General features: G+C 41.1%; 2 protein-coding genes across 6 annotated transcripts in view; both read right to left on the reverse strand.

Annotated features, from left to right (window-relative positions):
• Positions 1–373: 373 nt before the first annotated feature.
• LOC306830016 (GTPase IMAP family member 8-like) lies at positions 374–3,598 on the reverse strand (the record flags this gene model as incomplete). Its single annotated transcript, XM_079353233.1, has 5 exons — positions 374–942; positions 1,061–1,408; positions 2,242–2,491; positions 3,356–3,501; positions 3,583–3,598. 5 exons carry the CDS (start codon positions 3,596–3,598, stop codon positions 374–376), a joined length of 1,329 nt encoding a protein of 442 aa, XP_079209359.1.
• Positions 3,599–4,963: 1,365 nt separating this feature from the next.
• usp2a (ubiquitin specific peptidase 2a) overlaps positions 4,964–15,843 on the reverse strand; it is a 42,374-nt gene continuing 31,494 nt past the window's right edge. For 3 of the 5 annotated variants that reach the window (XM_079353926.1, XM_079353927.1, XM_079353929.1), the window contains 11 exons: positions 14,305–14,355; positions 12,322–12,445; positions 11,164–11,275; positions 10,814–10,924; positions 10,088–10,167; positions 9,773–9,876; positions 9,581–9,661; positions 8,969–9,047; positions 7,970–8,074; positions 6,984–7,104; positions 4,964–6,208 (listed from right to left, as the gene is read on the reverse strand). In XM_079353926.1, the coding sequence (XP_079210052.1) occupies positions 6,106–6,208; positions 6,984–7,104; positions 7,970–8,074; positions 8,969–9,047; positions 9,581–9,661; positions 9,773–9,876; positions 10,088–10,167; positions 10,814–10,924; positions 11,164–11,275; positions 12,322–12,445; positions 14,305–14,355 (1,071 nt within the window). In that variant the 3' untranslated portion in view covers positions 4,964–6,105. The remainder of the gene's footprint in view (positions 6,209–6,983; positions 7,105–7,969; positions 8,075–8,968; positions 9,048–9,580; positions 9,662–9,772; positions 9,877–10,087; positions 10,168–10,813; positions 10,925–11,163; positions 11,276–12,321; positions 12,446–14,304; positions 14,356–15,843) is intronic. The other 2 variants (XM_079353928.1, XM_079353930.1) reach the window with 1 other exon arrangement.

Here is a 15,843-nt window from a genome sequence, read left to right on the forward strand (position 1 = left end):
ATGTTGCCCTCATTACTTTAGCACAAATTTAACTGGTTCAATCGACATGTCATATCATTGATTTGATATATGAGAAACACTTTAATGATCACATTCATTACAGTGAGTACAGTCATTACAGTCATTTTACAACATAGCAGCAGGATATATGGGCATGTTTAAAGAGAAAGGCTAATAATTAAAGAAGAAAACCAAATCTAAAAGTTGTATAAAAAAGTATCAAGAAGCAAGAAATAAATCGTGAATACAATTTTAAAAAAGCACCTTCGGGTGCAGTTCAGTCTGTACACAGACAGAGCAAGCTGTGAGACGTTTATTTTTTTTAAATATAAACAATAAACTAACAAGGGTAGAAGAAGAAAACAGCTAATCTTTAATTTCCTCGTTCCACTGTCTGCAGTAAGTGTTTTACTTGAGTCATGTCTTTTGTTTCTGTACTGAACACAACATGCCGGTGGCCACATTTTTGCAGCACCGCCTTCAGAGGCTCGCCCTTCTTCTCTATGTGTTTCTCCAGTGTCGTTCCTCTCAGCTCCTCTCCAAAAGTGAACACCACAACAGTTCTTCTCCACACATCATCCCCTAAAGTGCTGACAAACTTCTCCACAGCTTCTCTGTCCTTCTTGACAAACGAGTCCACCGGTATAGCCAACAGGAACGTCACTTTGCTTCCTTCAGGGCAGAGAGAAGTGCTCTGATTAAGCTCTCTCATCACCTCCCTGGCTTTGGTCAGACCATACAGACTCCACCCTGGGGTGTCCACCACTGTGACAGCTCGCCCTGAAACCATCCCATGGCCAACACTGCACCTGGTGGTCCATCCATACTGATGGACTTGAAACTCCTCTCTGTCAAGGATGATGTTGCCGGCTGAGCTCTTCCCAGACTTCCTCCTTCCCAGCAGGATGAAGGCCAGAACAGGTCTAGAACTGACTGGAAATCCTGCAATGACACAAACTTAAGTGCTTCACATTTTAATACTTTTTTTTTGGAATTCATAATCTGTACTAAGAAGTGCACTCATCAAACTGATTGCGGTGAGAAAATTAACACAATATACCTGATGCTAGCTGATGACTTTGTCCAGGCCTGCCATCCCATACATCATGCATCTCTCTCATTTCCACCTCTGCTTGTCTTTTCTGCCAACTCCTCTCCCCCTCCAAACTCACATCTTGTCTCAGCGCAGTGTAAAATATGTTCTGGATCTCCCAGGAATGGTTGTTAGTCGCCATCATGCTTCGGATCTTCTTGCAGAGCTCTGTGACCTGCGTGTCTGAGGCCCTGGGCTGGTTGGTCATAACCTGGTACCTGTTCCCACATCGCTCCAGCAGCCAATGGAGAGTCCGTCCGTTTCGTCTTATGTGCTCCTGAATGGGCACGATGCCTAGATGGAGCCGATCAAACCATCATTTCAGTAAGTAAATGAAACCAATAGCTTGAAGCTAATTTTAGCATGCTTTCTTATTTGAAAGGACAATATGCTGAGGTTTAGCAGGTGTCACCATGATTATGGTTACCTTCTATATTTAGTGGGTAAGCATTGTATAATGCCAATGAGCTCTAAATGTGACATAGAGCCAAAGCTGGTGACGTGTCTTTTTGTCAGGAATTTTACATAAACCTAGATATTTCATAATAAATGAAAATAGTATGATGATAGACGTGAATGCTTGCAGAAATAAAACCTTGACAATCCATGCTAAAGGCTTTGTGAAATTGTATTCAAACACTCTACATGAGACCCTGTGGCCTCTCAATTCTTCTTTTCTTACCTCTGGTTTTAATGATCGTGTCATATAACTCCTGATACTCATGCTGGGATCCACAATTGTGTCCCCTCACCCTAAAAGATGTTTATTTGGATTTCATTCGGCCCCCCAGACGACATTTTTTCTTCACAGATAAACAAGGATGAAGAGATGCTCCCCACACTGTCCTGCTAACCCCCCCCCCCCCCCCAACTCTACCCATGGACACATGATGTTTTGCCATGGTGAATCTAGACCAAGGACATCTCCACGGAGACGGGGCTGTGTAATCGCCATGATATCAGCAAACTTTGAGAAACAATCCAAGGATGTCTCTACAACAGTGTGGCGTGTTATCGGTCTACTATCCTGCAGACTGAGAACATTCTGACCTCGGCGAAGTTTCCGATTCTAGTACTGTTGCACTCTAATAAGGTTGCAGTGCACGTCGACTTATAAACCAGTGCTGAGTAAACTATCATTACTTTACCTAATTTGTCTCCATGTGTGAAGAGGACCATAGCTCGTGGCCAGATGGGGGTTTGGATCAGTCCAAGTTGAGCCTCCATGGCCTTCCACTCCATTTTGCCAAAGACAGAGGTGGTGGGGAGCACCAACAGGATGACATGTGGCTCTGGGTTGCACAGAGTGAGACCTCTGAGGAGCTCCTGGGATACTCTGTCTGGAGTTGAGGTACGGGACAACCAGCCCGGGGTATCAACAACCGTCACCTGGTAGATCAAATTCATTCAGACTTTTATGGATTTGGGTCCCTGCTGCTTCACAATCCAAAACATTTTGCTGTGCTGCACTTTGAATTGGAAAGTTCCCATGAGGAATTTATGGACTGTAAAATGCGACTCTCTGTTGTTTTGAATGTTTACAGGAACCTTTCTTACAGACTTAAATGTAGAGTCAGTATCGTTTGTTGCAACTTTTAAACACAATGTTCAAACTAGACCCCTCCTCCTGGATTCATCCTTGACTAAAGTGCACACTCAGTGCAGGACATTATGTGTACACTCACGGCTAGTACCTACACTGCAAGCTCGTACAAGCTACAGTGGTACTCATGTGGCATTTCACCTTGTAATGATAGATAGATAGATAGATAGATAGATAGATAGATAGATAGATAGATAGATAGATAGATAGATAGATAGATAGATAGATAGATAGATAGATAGATAGATAGATAGATAGATAGATAGATAGATAGATAGATAGATAGATAGATAGATAGATAACTCTGCCTTAATTTAGGGCAGCCCTCTATAAGACAGGCTTTTAAATGCTTTCAGACGAAACTTACAGTATGCTCAACAAAGATGGGTAATATAAGAAAACTTTAAATTTACACCAGAAAGAATTATTCGACTTCACTATGCCTGATTTGATTTCGCCTTTAAGACAGTTTAAAACAAAATGCTGAAGATGAAACTCCGAGTATATAAAAGCTCTCTACACCTGAGCTTAATCAAGGCCAATCAGAGCCACAATGAGCTGATTCTCTCACCACTCATCACATCATTTCTATGTTAGAGGATAAAGACAAAGCTGATATAAAAGAGTGAAAATGATATGAACTTATGCGGTATATGTACTTGTTTTCCAAAAACAGTGCCATTCTCTCTGGTGCTGCGGGTGGTGTTCTGGTGAAAGGCCCGTCTCCCCAGGATGGTGTTCCCTGCTGAGCTCTTCCCACTCTGTTTCTCTCCCAGTAACAGCACTGACAGATTTTCCTCCGGACCTGAAAAACATATATGATCTACAATAAATAAACCCAAAGAGAACAATGCCCAGTGACTTTTAAATGGTGTTTATAGCTCACCATTCACAGCCGCCATGGGAAGGCTCCCGGTGTTAATAATCCTGAAACCTCTCCCTGAAAGAGACTCCTCTAACTTCCTGCTGCTGATTCTGTGGCAAATATAAACAATCCTTCAGGTGAACTATCGCAACTTGAATCAGTTTCAAAGTTCACTACAGAGGAGTTCCTTGGAAGTGGCTTTGGTGGAAACGATGACTCAGTTAAAAAACATAAACAAGGTGTGGATATATAACAGACAGTTTCACAGCCATCTGATTCACGGTCATAAAGCTGTTTTATTGTAAACCGAGATTAAAGCAACATGTTACAATTTCAGCTTAAAATTGTAGATTCAAAGTGAATCTAAACGTGTATCTCAACAGAGCGCCCTGGCAGCCTGTTTTTAGCACTATGCAACTTCGACAGCAGCCACAGTTCTTTGAAGTGCATACTGCTTTATAGCATTAGTTCACACATAAAACTCAGGATTATTTGATATTTAATATCTACAGTGACATATAGTAGAACATCTGTGCCTGACGTGGCGGCAACCTTAAAAGCAAGGAAGCCATTAGGCTGAAGAAGGAGAGCTTTCGGGCTTGGTTACTCCAGGGGTCTCTGGAAGCAGCTGATGGGTGGCTCAATGAGCTGTGACTTCAGTGGCTGCAGAAGAAAAGAGCCAGATGTGGGAGGAGTTTTTGAGAACTATTGAGAAAGACTTTCAGTATAACTTTTAGTCAAATACACAAATTATAAAGTTGCCACTTTTGAGGACTCATACATTTTGTGTTGAATAATTGTACTAAAGTGTTGTGCAGAAGTTTCATATTGGAAGGCCTATCGAATCCTTTTTTTTTTACAATTTAGACAATGTGCAGGAGCTTGTTCGTAGTTTTTGATGGAATCCTTCTTCTCTTACGCACTTTTTTGAAATAATGCACTTGTTTTTGGCTTCATTAGTTTTATTAGTGCTGATCATTTCAATAACAAGATTGTAAAAGGTGTGATATCTAAAAGTTTTGAAGGTGTAAAATGTTGATGACCTTGATTTAAATCTTGTCATGGAAGTGTTGTTAAAGTTATCTCATTGTTAACTGGGGCTGTAGTGGAGGGGCGAAAAAGTCTGATGTTTCAAATCTCCCTGAAGATAAAATGTCGACAGAACAATGGCCACTGCAAATCATGAAGTATGAGAATCTGTTAGAAAGTTAGAAATTGTGCGCACAGATTCATAAAGTAAGAGGACAAAGTTACACATGGTGATGATTTTTCTTTAGCTCACACCTCAGTCATTTTTCCTGACCCCCTGTGAACTTTAAATTCCTTCTCTCTTTGGCCACTTCTGCACTTGTTACATTCGCAGCAGACTCTTAATCATAAAAAAGACAACGACTCAAAGAACCACCATTTCAACTTTTATTCATATATATATATTTTATATATATATATTTATTTACTCATGTGTTTGACTGCCACTGCTAAAAAGTGTGACTCATCATATTATCACCTGTAAGCATAAATAATAACTTTTTTTTCTCTCTCTTTAAAACGTTGGAGATAAAACTGACTGAAAACAGTTATGGGTCAATTTTCAGCACCGTTGAATAGTACATTCTCTGTATTGCATCAGGATATAAAAATATACAGATATAGTGTATTGTTTGTCTTTAAAACATTCTTCCGTGTTGTTCAATGGCATGAAACAAGAGAGAAAGAAAAGACATCATGCTGACCATGACCTTTGATACCATTATCACGTCGTGAAGCCTCTCCAGATCTGCACTGGATGCTTCGTTCATCCATTCACAGCACTTTGAAAACATCAGTAGCAGCCACACGTTGGAGAAACACATTAAATGAAACACGTGTTCGAGGTGTCCTCCTCTGAACCTGACGCTCACAGTGCCACCGGCCTCCCGACCACTTATAGAAAAAGATGAAGAGTGTAGGACGCTGATACAGACGTGGGAGTGTTGCAGCACGAGCAGGCCGGTGGGCTGTTAGCTCCTTGAGACTGTAAGCAGTCAGTGAAATAGTAAGGTCACCCCTCCCCCCCCAATCTTCAACAAAACATAAAAACAACATAAATCAAAAGCAGACAAAAATCTAAATTGCAACATGTCAGTTTGAACAGTTCGAGGCAAACGAGAAGATCGAGAGTCAAAGAAACGAAGCAAAGGCGCGGTCGGGATGAGTGTTCAGTTTGCAGTGCATAGAGAGGGAGGTTCACCTTTCGGTCATGTGGGATTATTGCCCTGTGTCAGCCTCGCTCAGTCACACACACAACACACACACAGAAAACACATGTACCCCCACCCAAAATGAGCAAGACTCGAATAAAGACAGAGAGAGAAAGAGCAGGGCTGGTAGATCAGGTTCCTGTGGTTGCTAGAGGCGCCAGGCTGGTGTGTGTATGTATGTGTGTGCGTGCATGTGTGTGTGTGTGCCTTTGTGTGTGTTTATGTGTGACGTAAGTCCAGATCTATCATCCAAAGCAGGCCCGCCTTCACCAACATGAGTAATTTATTTCATTTTGTCCGTCAGTCAAAGTGCAGGCCGCCGTCCTCCAGGAAGCTTCTCGTCCAGCTCGTAGAACAGAACGTATCCGTCGCTGCTGCACACGTGGGAGGAGGTCATTGGCGTTACCCTGGAAACAAAGATGATGAAAGTGAGTAACAAGAATGATATTCACACTTTAACTCTGATACATAAAATTGCTGAAGCGAACTGAGAAAAATATGAGCTGATTTATGCTATTTTGACATCACAAAAATTAAAATCGTGAGCTCCAAAGTCTTTTAAGCTGCATCCTTCACTAGGGAACTTCACCCATGATTGTGGGGGATGAGAAAATATGATTACAAAGACACTAGACGCCACTCGACGCTCATCTCCTCTGGAGTCAGCTTTAACAGCTGATTGATTCTGTACAAATACTCCCTCTATGAACTCTAATAAACCCACATTAACCCGATGACGATCCTGAAGATAGTGGATCAGAAACTACCTCTGGTGCGACCAAGGGGCGAAGAGACATGAGACTCAGCTTAAGGTTACAGTCACACTGCAGACAAAGTGACCCAAATGATGACTGATATCTCATCTTTCACTCAGGCCTGGTTTCCATGGCAACTATCAGGCGAGCTCTCCTCATTTATGTCTGATTTTATATTTCTCCACAGTGACCCATGACAATCACATTTACTCATATTATTTCACGTCAGCCGAATAAGAGAAGACGTTGATCATGTGTTGTTGTTGCATTGTGAACACGTCCAGTGAGTTCAGGACTATGACCAGTTCAGACTACATTTAAAAAGTAATGTGAACAGACAAACAAAAACACCAGCTCAGTAGATCTGATTTAAGAATTCAGGCTTACAGTGTGAACATAGCCTATTACCGCAGACCACTGTCCATACCTGGAGTCGTTGAACGTGTACCAGTCCCCCGTGGTGGGGTTGCGACAGTAGGCTGTGTAGTGACCTCCGGTGGTGGTGCCTGAGTGGTTGGACACTGCATACAGGTTGTACACTGCGTTGGCTACAAACAAACACAAACAAACTTAAAGCCTGGACACACTCTTCTCTTGAATGACCCGCAGGAAGTTCACACATACTGCACATTTAAACTGGAGTATAAAATAATCGTAATAATAATATTTTAGTTTGATATACTGCTTTTCTAAATACTCAAAGAAAAACATCAACAAATAAACAAAGCTAAAACAAATCATATGGTGGTTGTAGGTGATGGAGCAGTGGTGAGTTTGTGGGAATTTCTTGAAGGAGGTGAGAATGGGAGTCTCAGAGGGTAAGAGCAGCAATGAAGATTATATATTTATTTTTTTAGGAGATTATGGGTGTGTTCAAAAATCTGACACACAGAATAATTACGGACATAACAGGAATAAGCTCTACTCCTCCATACACACAGATTTGATCCCTGATGCTTAAAAATCCAAAACATTTCACTCTGCTGAAATTACATTTTGAATTTTTTAAGTGAAGGTAACTTATGGATTGTAATTTGGCGGGTCTTTGCTCTTTTAGCTGATGATGCATGTTTCTATACTCTATATTATATTATTCACACCAGTGTACAGGACAAAGCGACATTTTTTTAGATTAAAAGAACTGCTATTAAAAGTGTGTTGTGTACACTGGTTAAAGGTATGTAAAAGTCATGAAGCGCTCTTTGTTTTTGTGGGTCATAAAGAGGCATCAGTGTTAAGTCTGTTTCATAAGCAGCTGGAAAAGCTTTGATTTAAATGTGAGACTGGTTAAAGATGTGTCATTACTTAATAAACTTGTTCATCTCTCTACAGCTTTGTCAGACTTCCAACACATCAAACACGCTCTCATGACGCAGACCACAATCACCACTGGACTCCATGATTAGCACTTACTGCTGCTTTGGGAGGAGAACTCCCGCAGGTCCAGATCTGTCACTGGGAAGTTTACAAAGGTGGACAGTTTTCCTGTTCGTTGTCCCTCAGAGAAGCGTTTGAGGTCTGAGCAGCAGTGCGGGTCAAGGAGAAAATAGGTCTGTGTAGGTAGCTCTCAGGACAATCAGCATAGACTGTATGCTAAGCAAGCCAGAGCCGCCGTGCTAATGGACTCTTCCATCTGCGCTGTAAACAAACACCGCTGTCACTGCACGCCTACACAGATTATATTCTCCTCCTCTCTCCTGTTTGTGACTTTAGATGACTGAATTTATTTCTTCTTTTTTTCAAAATGGACCGACATCTCGGACTGCAAACAATACTGTTTATCTGCTGTTTTCTTTCATGAAGCTGATATCTCATGATGTCTGTCAGTAAATAATCAGGTGGAGAGTGAAGGAGGAGCTCCAGATTTGGTGAGGTAAAGAGAGAGGCAGACACACGCACAACAGATTTACAAACCAGGAAGACGATGGGCATAACCCCCCCCCCCCGATCGTCATCAAAGTACGTTTCTGAACAGGACGGATTGGAACAGAATCGGACATGTTTACATTAGCTTTCTTATTCTCATCAGACTGTTATTCAGATAATTAGAGGTCTTTGTAAGCTGATGCAAGAAACCCTGAAGAACTCCACACATTGTCCATTGATCTGACACAAAAAAAGCCTAAAAACTCAATATTTGTTAATTTTCTCTTTATAATGACCAAAAAGTGCAGAGAACATCCAGCACTTGTGGCGAACATTTAGAGCTCTCTTAGTGCTCTCTCTCTCTCTTTCACTGGTGAAAGCTTTGTGGCTAAACATATCCCTGAAGACTAGCTTTTGTTTGTTTGAATAGTATTGACCATAACACAGGTGCTGCCTTAAAGTAGTGAAGTATGTATTATATGTAGTAAGTATTATGAGGCTGAATGAAGAACTCAAAACATCCCTGATGTCCATGTGAAAGGATACGAAGCACTAAGATCTTTGGGAACTTTTGTATCGTGAACTTCTTTGCGCACACTCTCCTGACTTCACACCTGGAGCACATCTGTGGAGGAGAGACACACAGTTAGTTCACAAGGTGCTTCTTTGAATCCATCCGAAACTTCATGAAGCACACAGTAACGATGCTTTAGGTTGTCTCATTCATCTTTAAAAGGCTAAAAAAATCCATAACCTAAAGAAACGTTCTTCAACCTCTTAACCTCTGTATCAAACCTCAAGAAAGCCGAGATGATTTCTGATAAAGACGCCTTGTAAAGGCTGGAGTGTTGCATTAAAATGTGAATCCACTCCAACATGTAAAATCCAATTCCCCTCTCGAAAGATAAACCAGGGCGCCCAGTGGGATGTGTGTGAAACTGGAATTTTTGTACAATTGTACTTTGTGATCACACACTCTGAACAACTGAAACTAAAACTTTCTGCAGAATGTCAATTTCTGTGTTTGTGTTCACACATGCAGCTCAATTGAAAACATTTTTAAGGGAGCGTGAAGGGGCATTAGCTCTGCAGTTAAGACATGTTTAGAGGCAGAACAAACATGAAACTGATCCTGATCTGGATTCTGTTGGCTCTTACCGGCTTCTCGTCCCCGTCCAGGATGTCTTCTTTGGTGAAGAGCCGCATGCAGTCCATCAGACTCACCTCACAGTAGCCCGTCTGCACACAAACAGAGATGCATTCACTGACACGGACACACAGAAGAACCTAAAAACATGCAACATTTCAGCTTCCGATCATCAGGAAAAGTGTGTTTGTTTGTATTCTAACCTTGGCGATAGGTAGAGAGAGATCCCAGAAGGGGTCGAAGACGGTGGAGCAGAAACCACAGTGCCTGCAGGTCAGAGAGCTCTTCAGTTGCCCCACAAACAGATCTGCAAGAACAGGAACAAAAATGGAAAACACTAAAGAGATATTCTCCTTTATTTAATGTGAATACTCCATGTCCATCCTGGACACATTCATAAATTAAATCACTTTAGCAGAAGGCCTTGTAAACACATTAATCCTGATTTCATTACGAGACATCAGGATGTCTGATTCTTTCCAACATTTTAACATCGGTCCTGACGTGTCTCCACTCACCGACTATCTTGCTGTCTTCTCTCTCCAGATATTTGCTCCACATCTTCCTCCCCTTCTCTTCATCCCTGCATATGGAGAACCTGTGAGACTTTAGACTGTCAGGGTATAAGACGGACGAGACACACGGGGACGCACTGTCTGTCTGGGATTGAATATTTATCAAATCCAACTTAATTTGTTTTCACATTTATATACTTCCGCTCTAATGTATTGTTGATGCCACTCTTCTGTTTTCAAGCTGAATGATTCACATTTGATATATCTTTTTTTGAGACCTCAGTAACATCATTTTTCCTGCAGTGCACAAATAATCCACCAGGGGGCAGAAAGCACGCTCCTTGTCTGTGACATAAATGTGACTTTTCAAGCATATTTATTAATGTACAAAAGACAAAGAAAGAGAAACATTTAAATTCTTTCTGATACTTCAATAGAGAAATTTACTGGACTGAGGAAACACATAACTTTTATTTTGTTTTATATAATAATGTCTTTAAATCCTAATCTTTAAGCATTAACACAGTGTTAACATCTTCACACAGCCTGCTTTAGACAAATCTCAGGCCATCTCCATGAAGACCAAACCAATTTGTCTGAACAAAGCTTTCAATTCTTCTCTCTGTAAATATTATCCCCATATTACTGACTTTTTTTTCCAGCTGACTTTCCGTGCAGACACGTGTTAGTACACAAACACAAACAGTTGATGTCAGGCAGGTTACTTACGGCAGGTGGTCAAAGTCATCCGCGGTGCCTCTCGGCCTGACGGTGACCCTGTTGACCTCGTTGTGAAGACCGTCGAGGAGGAATCGCAGGAACTCCTGAGCGTCCTGTTGGCTGCAAGACACAGTCAGAACGAGATATCAGCTGACTCTTCACTCTTATTGTTTTATCATAAGAAGAAAGCCGTTCTACAGATTATCGTTACAGATCTTCATGTGGTGGGAGGTGTGTTAAGAGTGATGGAACAACTTCTGAGCCGTAATCTTTAGTGGTCTTCATGTGTGGGCTCTCTCACATGTTCAACATCTGTGACGTTTAGGCTGAATGTTGTATGTGTGTGTGAAGCAGTGTACCTGTATCTGACGAATCTGGGAGCGTATCTCTGGATCTGAGTTCTGAATTCAGACGGGCTGACCGCCTCGCTGCTCGACGACGTCCACATGTTCTGAATCAGCTTGGCAAATTCTACCACAACAAACAGAATCAAGTTAAACACACACTGGCACATCAGACACAATCACTATTACAATGGTTTCACGTGCACAGAACAACTTCTTCATCCTGTTTATCTTTACAGTGTAAATCTTGTTTATTAAGCCAAATTATAACAAATGATATCCTACAACACTTAACATGAAGACTGCTTCGAGACTGTAGTCTTTATGTTATGTAGAGAGAGCTCTGGAGGGGCATTAGACAACAAGCAAAAAAAGATGTTCATCGTCTGCAAACAACAACTCAACAATGAGACAGAGGCTGAAAACGTTCCAGCTGGTTGTTTAGGAGTTTATTGTTCACACAGAGCGGTGAACGAAACAACAGAGTCTCCTATACAACACTATAATGACTTTTTCAGCCTTTAGGTCGAAAGAAGAAGAACAGAAAAAGAAAAGGAGTGTCATAATGTGCACAGAGATCAAACAGGTCACGTGCCAACGGTCGATGGCTGACTGCTAACAAAAAGTTGCCAACTTATGTGTGATCTCTCTCTCTCTCTCTCGCTCTCTCTCTCTCTCTTTGACTTGCAGCAGCTTTTGGTAAAAAATAAAAGAACATCTGTCGTTTTTATTTCAAGCTTTGATACTTTTCGATACTATTGATAATTTAGATGACAGACATTAAATCCTTTTAAAACATGAGGTATCAAAAACTCTTTTTTTTTTAAGAACCTTTTTTGGACAATCAGACAAAGTGTGCTCGGGATGAAGCCACTGAATCTTGATGTGAACTCTGGATTCTTGAAAAAGTCTACTGTCCATTCCGGCCCTCACATGTAGAGCTGTTCTGTCATGTTTATCTCTGCATCATAGTCTCCAGTTTTATCTAAATAGTACTTCTTATGCTTATGTATATTTTCGTGGAAAGCGTTAGAGACACAGAACCATTCTCTGTGTCTCACCAGGCTTCCAAAGACAAACCCGTCCTCTGAGGTGTGTGTCACCAAGCAGTAAAGAGAGTGTGCTGCTGTGCAAGTGTTGGACTCTAGGGGGCCCGAGCGTCCCGTCTCTCACCTTGCATGAGGGCTGTGTTGGTGCGGCTGTTGTTGTTAAGGTCTCTGCGGTGCGAGTTGTGCAGGCAGTAGTCTCGCAGGTTTTGTGTGTTGCTAAGACACTGCAGGATACTATTCATGAAACACTGTGAGGAGAAAAAACACACACACATCACAAACAGTTTGATCACAAGTTCCATCCTTTATCTGTCAGTGAGGAGCTTTTATTTCCTAAACTGAATTTTGTTGGTCAAATCAACAATAAATATCAATATTTTCATGTTCAAGATTTACATTCACCAGTCACCATAATCCACCAGTCTGGTTTTGATAGATTTAGAATATTCATTACTTCTTAATATTGGACCTGGTTGCTCATCTTTCAAATTTAGGGAGCAGAAGGAAATGATCATGAAGAACATTATTCCTGATGGATGAGAAGATTGAAATAAGGCATGACATGCCATATCAAATGTCACCTAAAGCATCTTGCAAAGTCTTACTTTACAGACTGTTTTATCAGTGCAAGAAGAGTTGGTTAGCTTAGCTTAGCATAAAGACTGAAAGCCTGGCCACACAAAGGTAAATAAATCCTCTTCTCAGCACCTTTTGAAAACAAATACAAAACTCTTCTGTTTCATCTAACTTTAATGTCAACAAACCAGTCTGAGAGTTTGCCCTGGTCCACAGTTCAGAGCTCTTTGATTACACACACACACACACACTGACATCAACACGTTTATTTTCGGAGCTGTCCTCCTGCTTGTTGCCTGGCAGACGGTCTCTTTGTGAGGACTCAGTGTAAACCCAAACAGATGATAAGAACTGATAGATTTGTCCCTACACTTTAAAGGTCTTTCTACCCTTTACATTTCCCCCGAAATCCCCTTAAAGGTAAAGTGGAGGTGAACGTCACGCTGCTTGTTAATGCTGTGGCCACTTATATGAAGCGTAAATGGAGCGGATGTGCGGCTTTTTGTTTACTTGTACACACGTGCAACTCACACAGCCAAGTGTTGTCTGAAGCAGCTCAACACGGAGAGCTTTGGTAAAATGAAAAGCTAAAGGGCAGCCCATGTAGACTAAATGTCACATTAACACTGTTAGAAATGGTTGATGATGTTTAAGTAACACAATAACAATGAAGCTCCACGTTTATTTGTACAGTTATTAAAGAGCTTCTGTAGCTCCACCTGTTGTCTCTCTGTTTCCTCCTACTCTGTGTGTGTGTGTGTGTGTGTGTGTGTGTGTGTGTGTGTGTGTGTGTGTGACTCAGAGCTCCTATCAGAGGACTGTATACACTGTGTGATCAGGGACGGCTTTCAATTAGAAATCAGATAACAAATTAAAGAGACAAAGAATAAAAAAACAAACAAATATCATTGGAATTGATAAACATAACATGGCACAGCATTAATCTGCCATTATTTACTTTTTATTTCTAAATTTCAGCTTTTTCCTTCTCTATGTCAAGGGTCAGTATCAATGGAGTTCTTCTTCTTCTTGGGATGACAATAACAATAACAACTATACACAGGCCCAGTGTTCGCCTAACATTTCTTTTGGCTGTCGCTCTGGAGGCATGGATGAAGTGAAGGATAAAAGATCTATGACAACAGTCTCTTTAAAAAGCCTGTTGCATGACTGACACTGCTCTGTTGCTTTTTGCAGTATGTTTTATATCTGAGATCATTTTTACTGTGAGCATCAAACGGAGGACGCTTGCCTTCCTACTTTGTCTGGATGAGCGAGGAGAATGTGGGTTAAGGTCACGATTAGTAGGAGACAAAAATATGTGGAATATCATACATCGTTAAAATAGCACCGGTGACAATAACACTGCCTTTCTGAAAAGTTGATATATTTTCACCTGAAGTGGTCGCACAAAATAAGCAGAGCACTGAGTTTTTGAAAACTCTTAAAAAAGGATGCTGGCGCTGAGAGAACAGGTGGACACATAAGCTCTGAACAATGAGAGCTCACTGAACATGGACGCTGAACTTACAGTGTTTCCAAGGTTCTTCAAACCCACCAGGCCTTGAGCACTCTTTGAATTCTGAAAGAAAAGCAAAAAGATTTACAAATTAATTTAAGATTCACTTTGTCATTCTAATTTACTCACATAAAAAAAGTTCAGCTCTTCATGCCCAAAGTTAGTATAAACTTCAATACAAAAAGCCTGCTGACAACATACAAAACACTGTTTAGTAAAAACAGCCAAAGACTAAGAATGAGGAACAATAAGGAGCAGATTATAATAAGCAGCAGTCATTCACACATCTCGAGTGAGGTGTCACTTCTACAGAAGGGAAACAACTGATCCACCTGAGTCATGCTTCGACACATGATTTAAAGCTGAATTCATTCAGGATATATCATGACTTACTTTTGAATACAACTGATGAGTGATGTCAAACTAGCAGGAAGAGAATTCACAGGACATTCGTCTTTATGAGTCGAGACGGTGATCGATCTATCAATTGGTTCATCCAAATCATCCAATCACATGGATGGAAAATCAAAACCTCTCTTGTTCTTTAAGATATCCACGACGTGTCACGGCCTAAAGCCAGCTGCAGGTCACCCTGAACGTTCAAACAATGTGGGAGGACCAAACGTTCTAAAACCAAATCAACACTGGGCTGAGTACAAAACCTCCTTTTATGTAAATGTATTTACTGTCCCTGTTTTAGGAGGGAGACCCTCAGATTCATGTCTTAGTCTTTGTTTTTAGTCTATGCTGACTTTAGGATGAGTGTTGCCTTTTATTGATCTGGAGTGAAAGTCTTAGTCCTCCATTTAAAAGTCGTGCTGCTCTGATAGCTGAGTTTCGTTGTTCTGCACTCTCTTTGTATTCAGCCTCATCCTTCAGAGATCACAACAGGAACAGGTGATCACTCGGAGCTCTGAAGTTTGACCAACTTGAAATGTATTACTGATGAAGATTGTCATCGGATCACTTTGTGAATAAAGTTTCTGTTTGACTAATGAAGCGTCCCCACATTTGTGCCCAGATTAATTGTCAGCACTTTAACAGCCTTCAGCTGTGTTTAAGGCGGGGTTTGTACTGTACTGTTATCAGAGTGAAGCTGGCCATGTGACAAAGATATGATCTTGTACATGCTGTTGTTGAATGTGTGTGTGTGTTTCCAGAGATGAGAGACAGGAGCTTTATTTTCTTGGTGAGCGTTATCTGCAGAGAGGAACTTGTTTCTCTTATCTGTCACAGTCTCTTCCTCTCTTGGTAATCGCTCCCAGGTGGCAAAGATCTCATCAACAACTGACGATGAGATAAAACCTGGAAGAGTTTCTGCTCTGCAGCTTCAAATCTTTTTCATTCTCAGGGCAACAAACCACCAGAAAATCGGATCTGAGTGCAACCCAACAGATGGCAGAGCATATTACCATGATTTGGAAAATCTTATAATGGTACAAATGCTCTGCAGAACTTATGTCATCAGTTGCTGCGGATAGATTTCATTACATAAGTTGAGTGGTTATATAATGAGTAGCTGGAGGAAAAGTTAACAATGAACACGGGGGC

The sequence above is a fragment of the Symphodus melops genome, assembly GCF_947650265.1.
Source record: "Symphodus melops genome assembly, chromosome: 10".
Classification (NCBI taxonomy): Eukaryota; Metazoa; Chordata; class Actinopteri; order Labriformes; family Labridae; genus Symphodus; species Symphodus melops.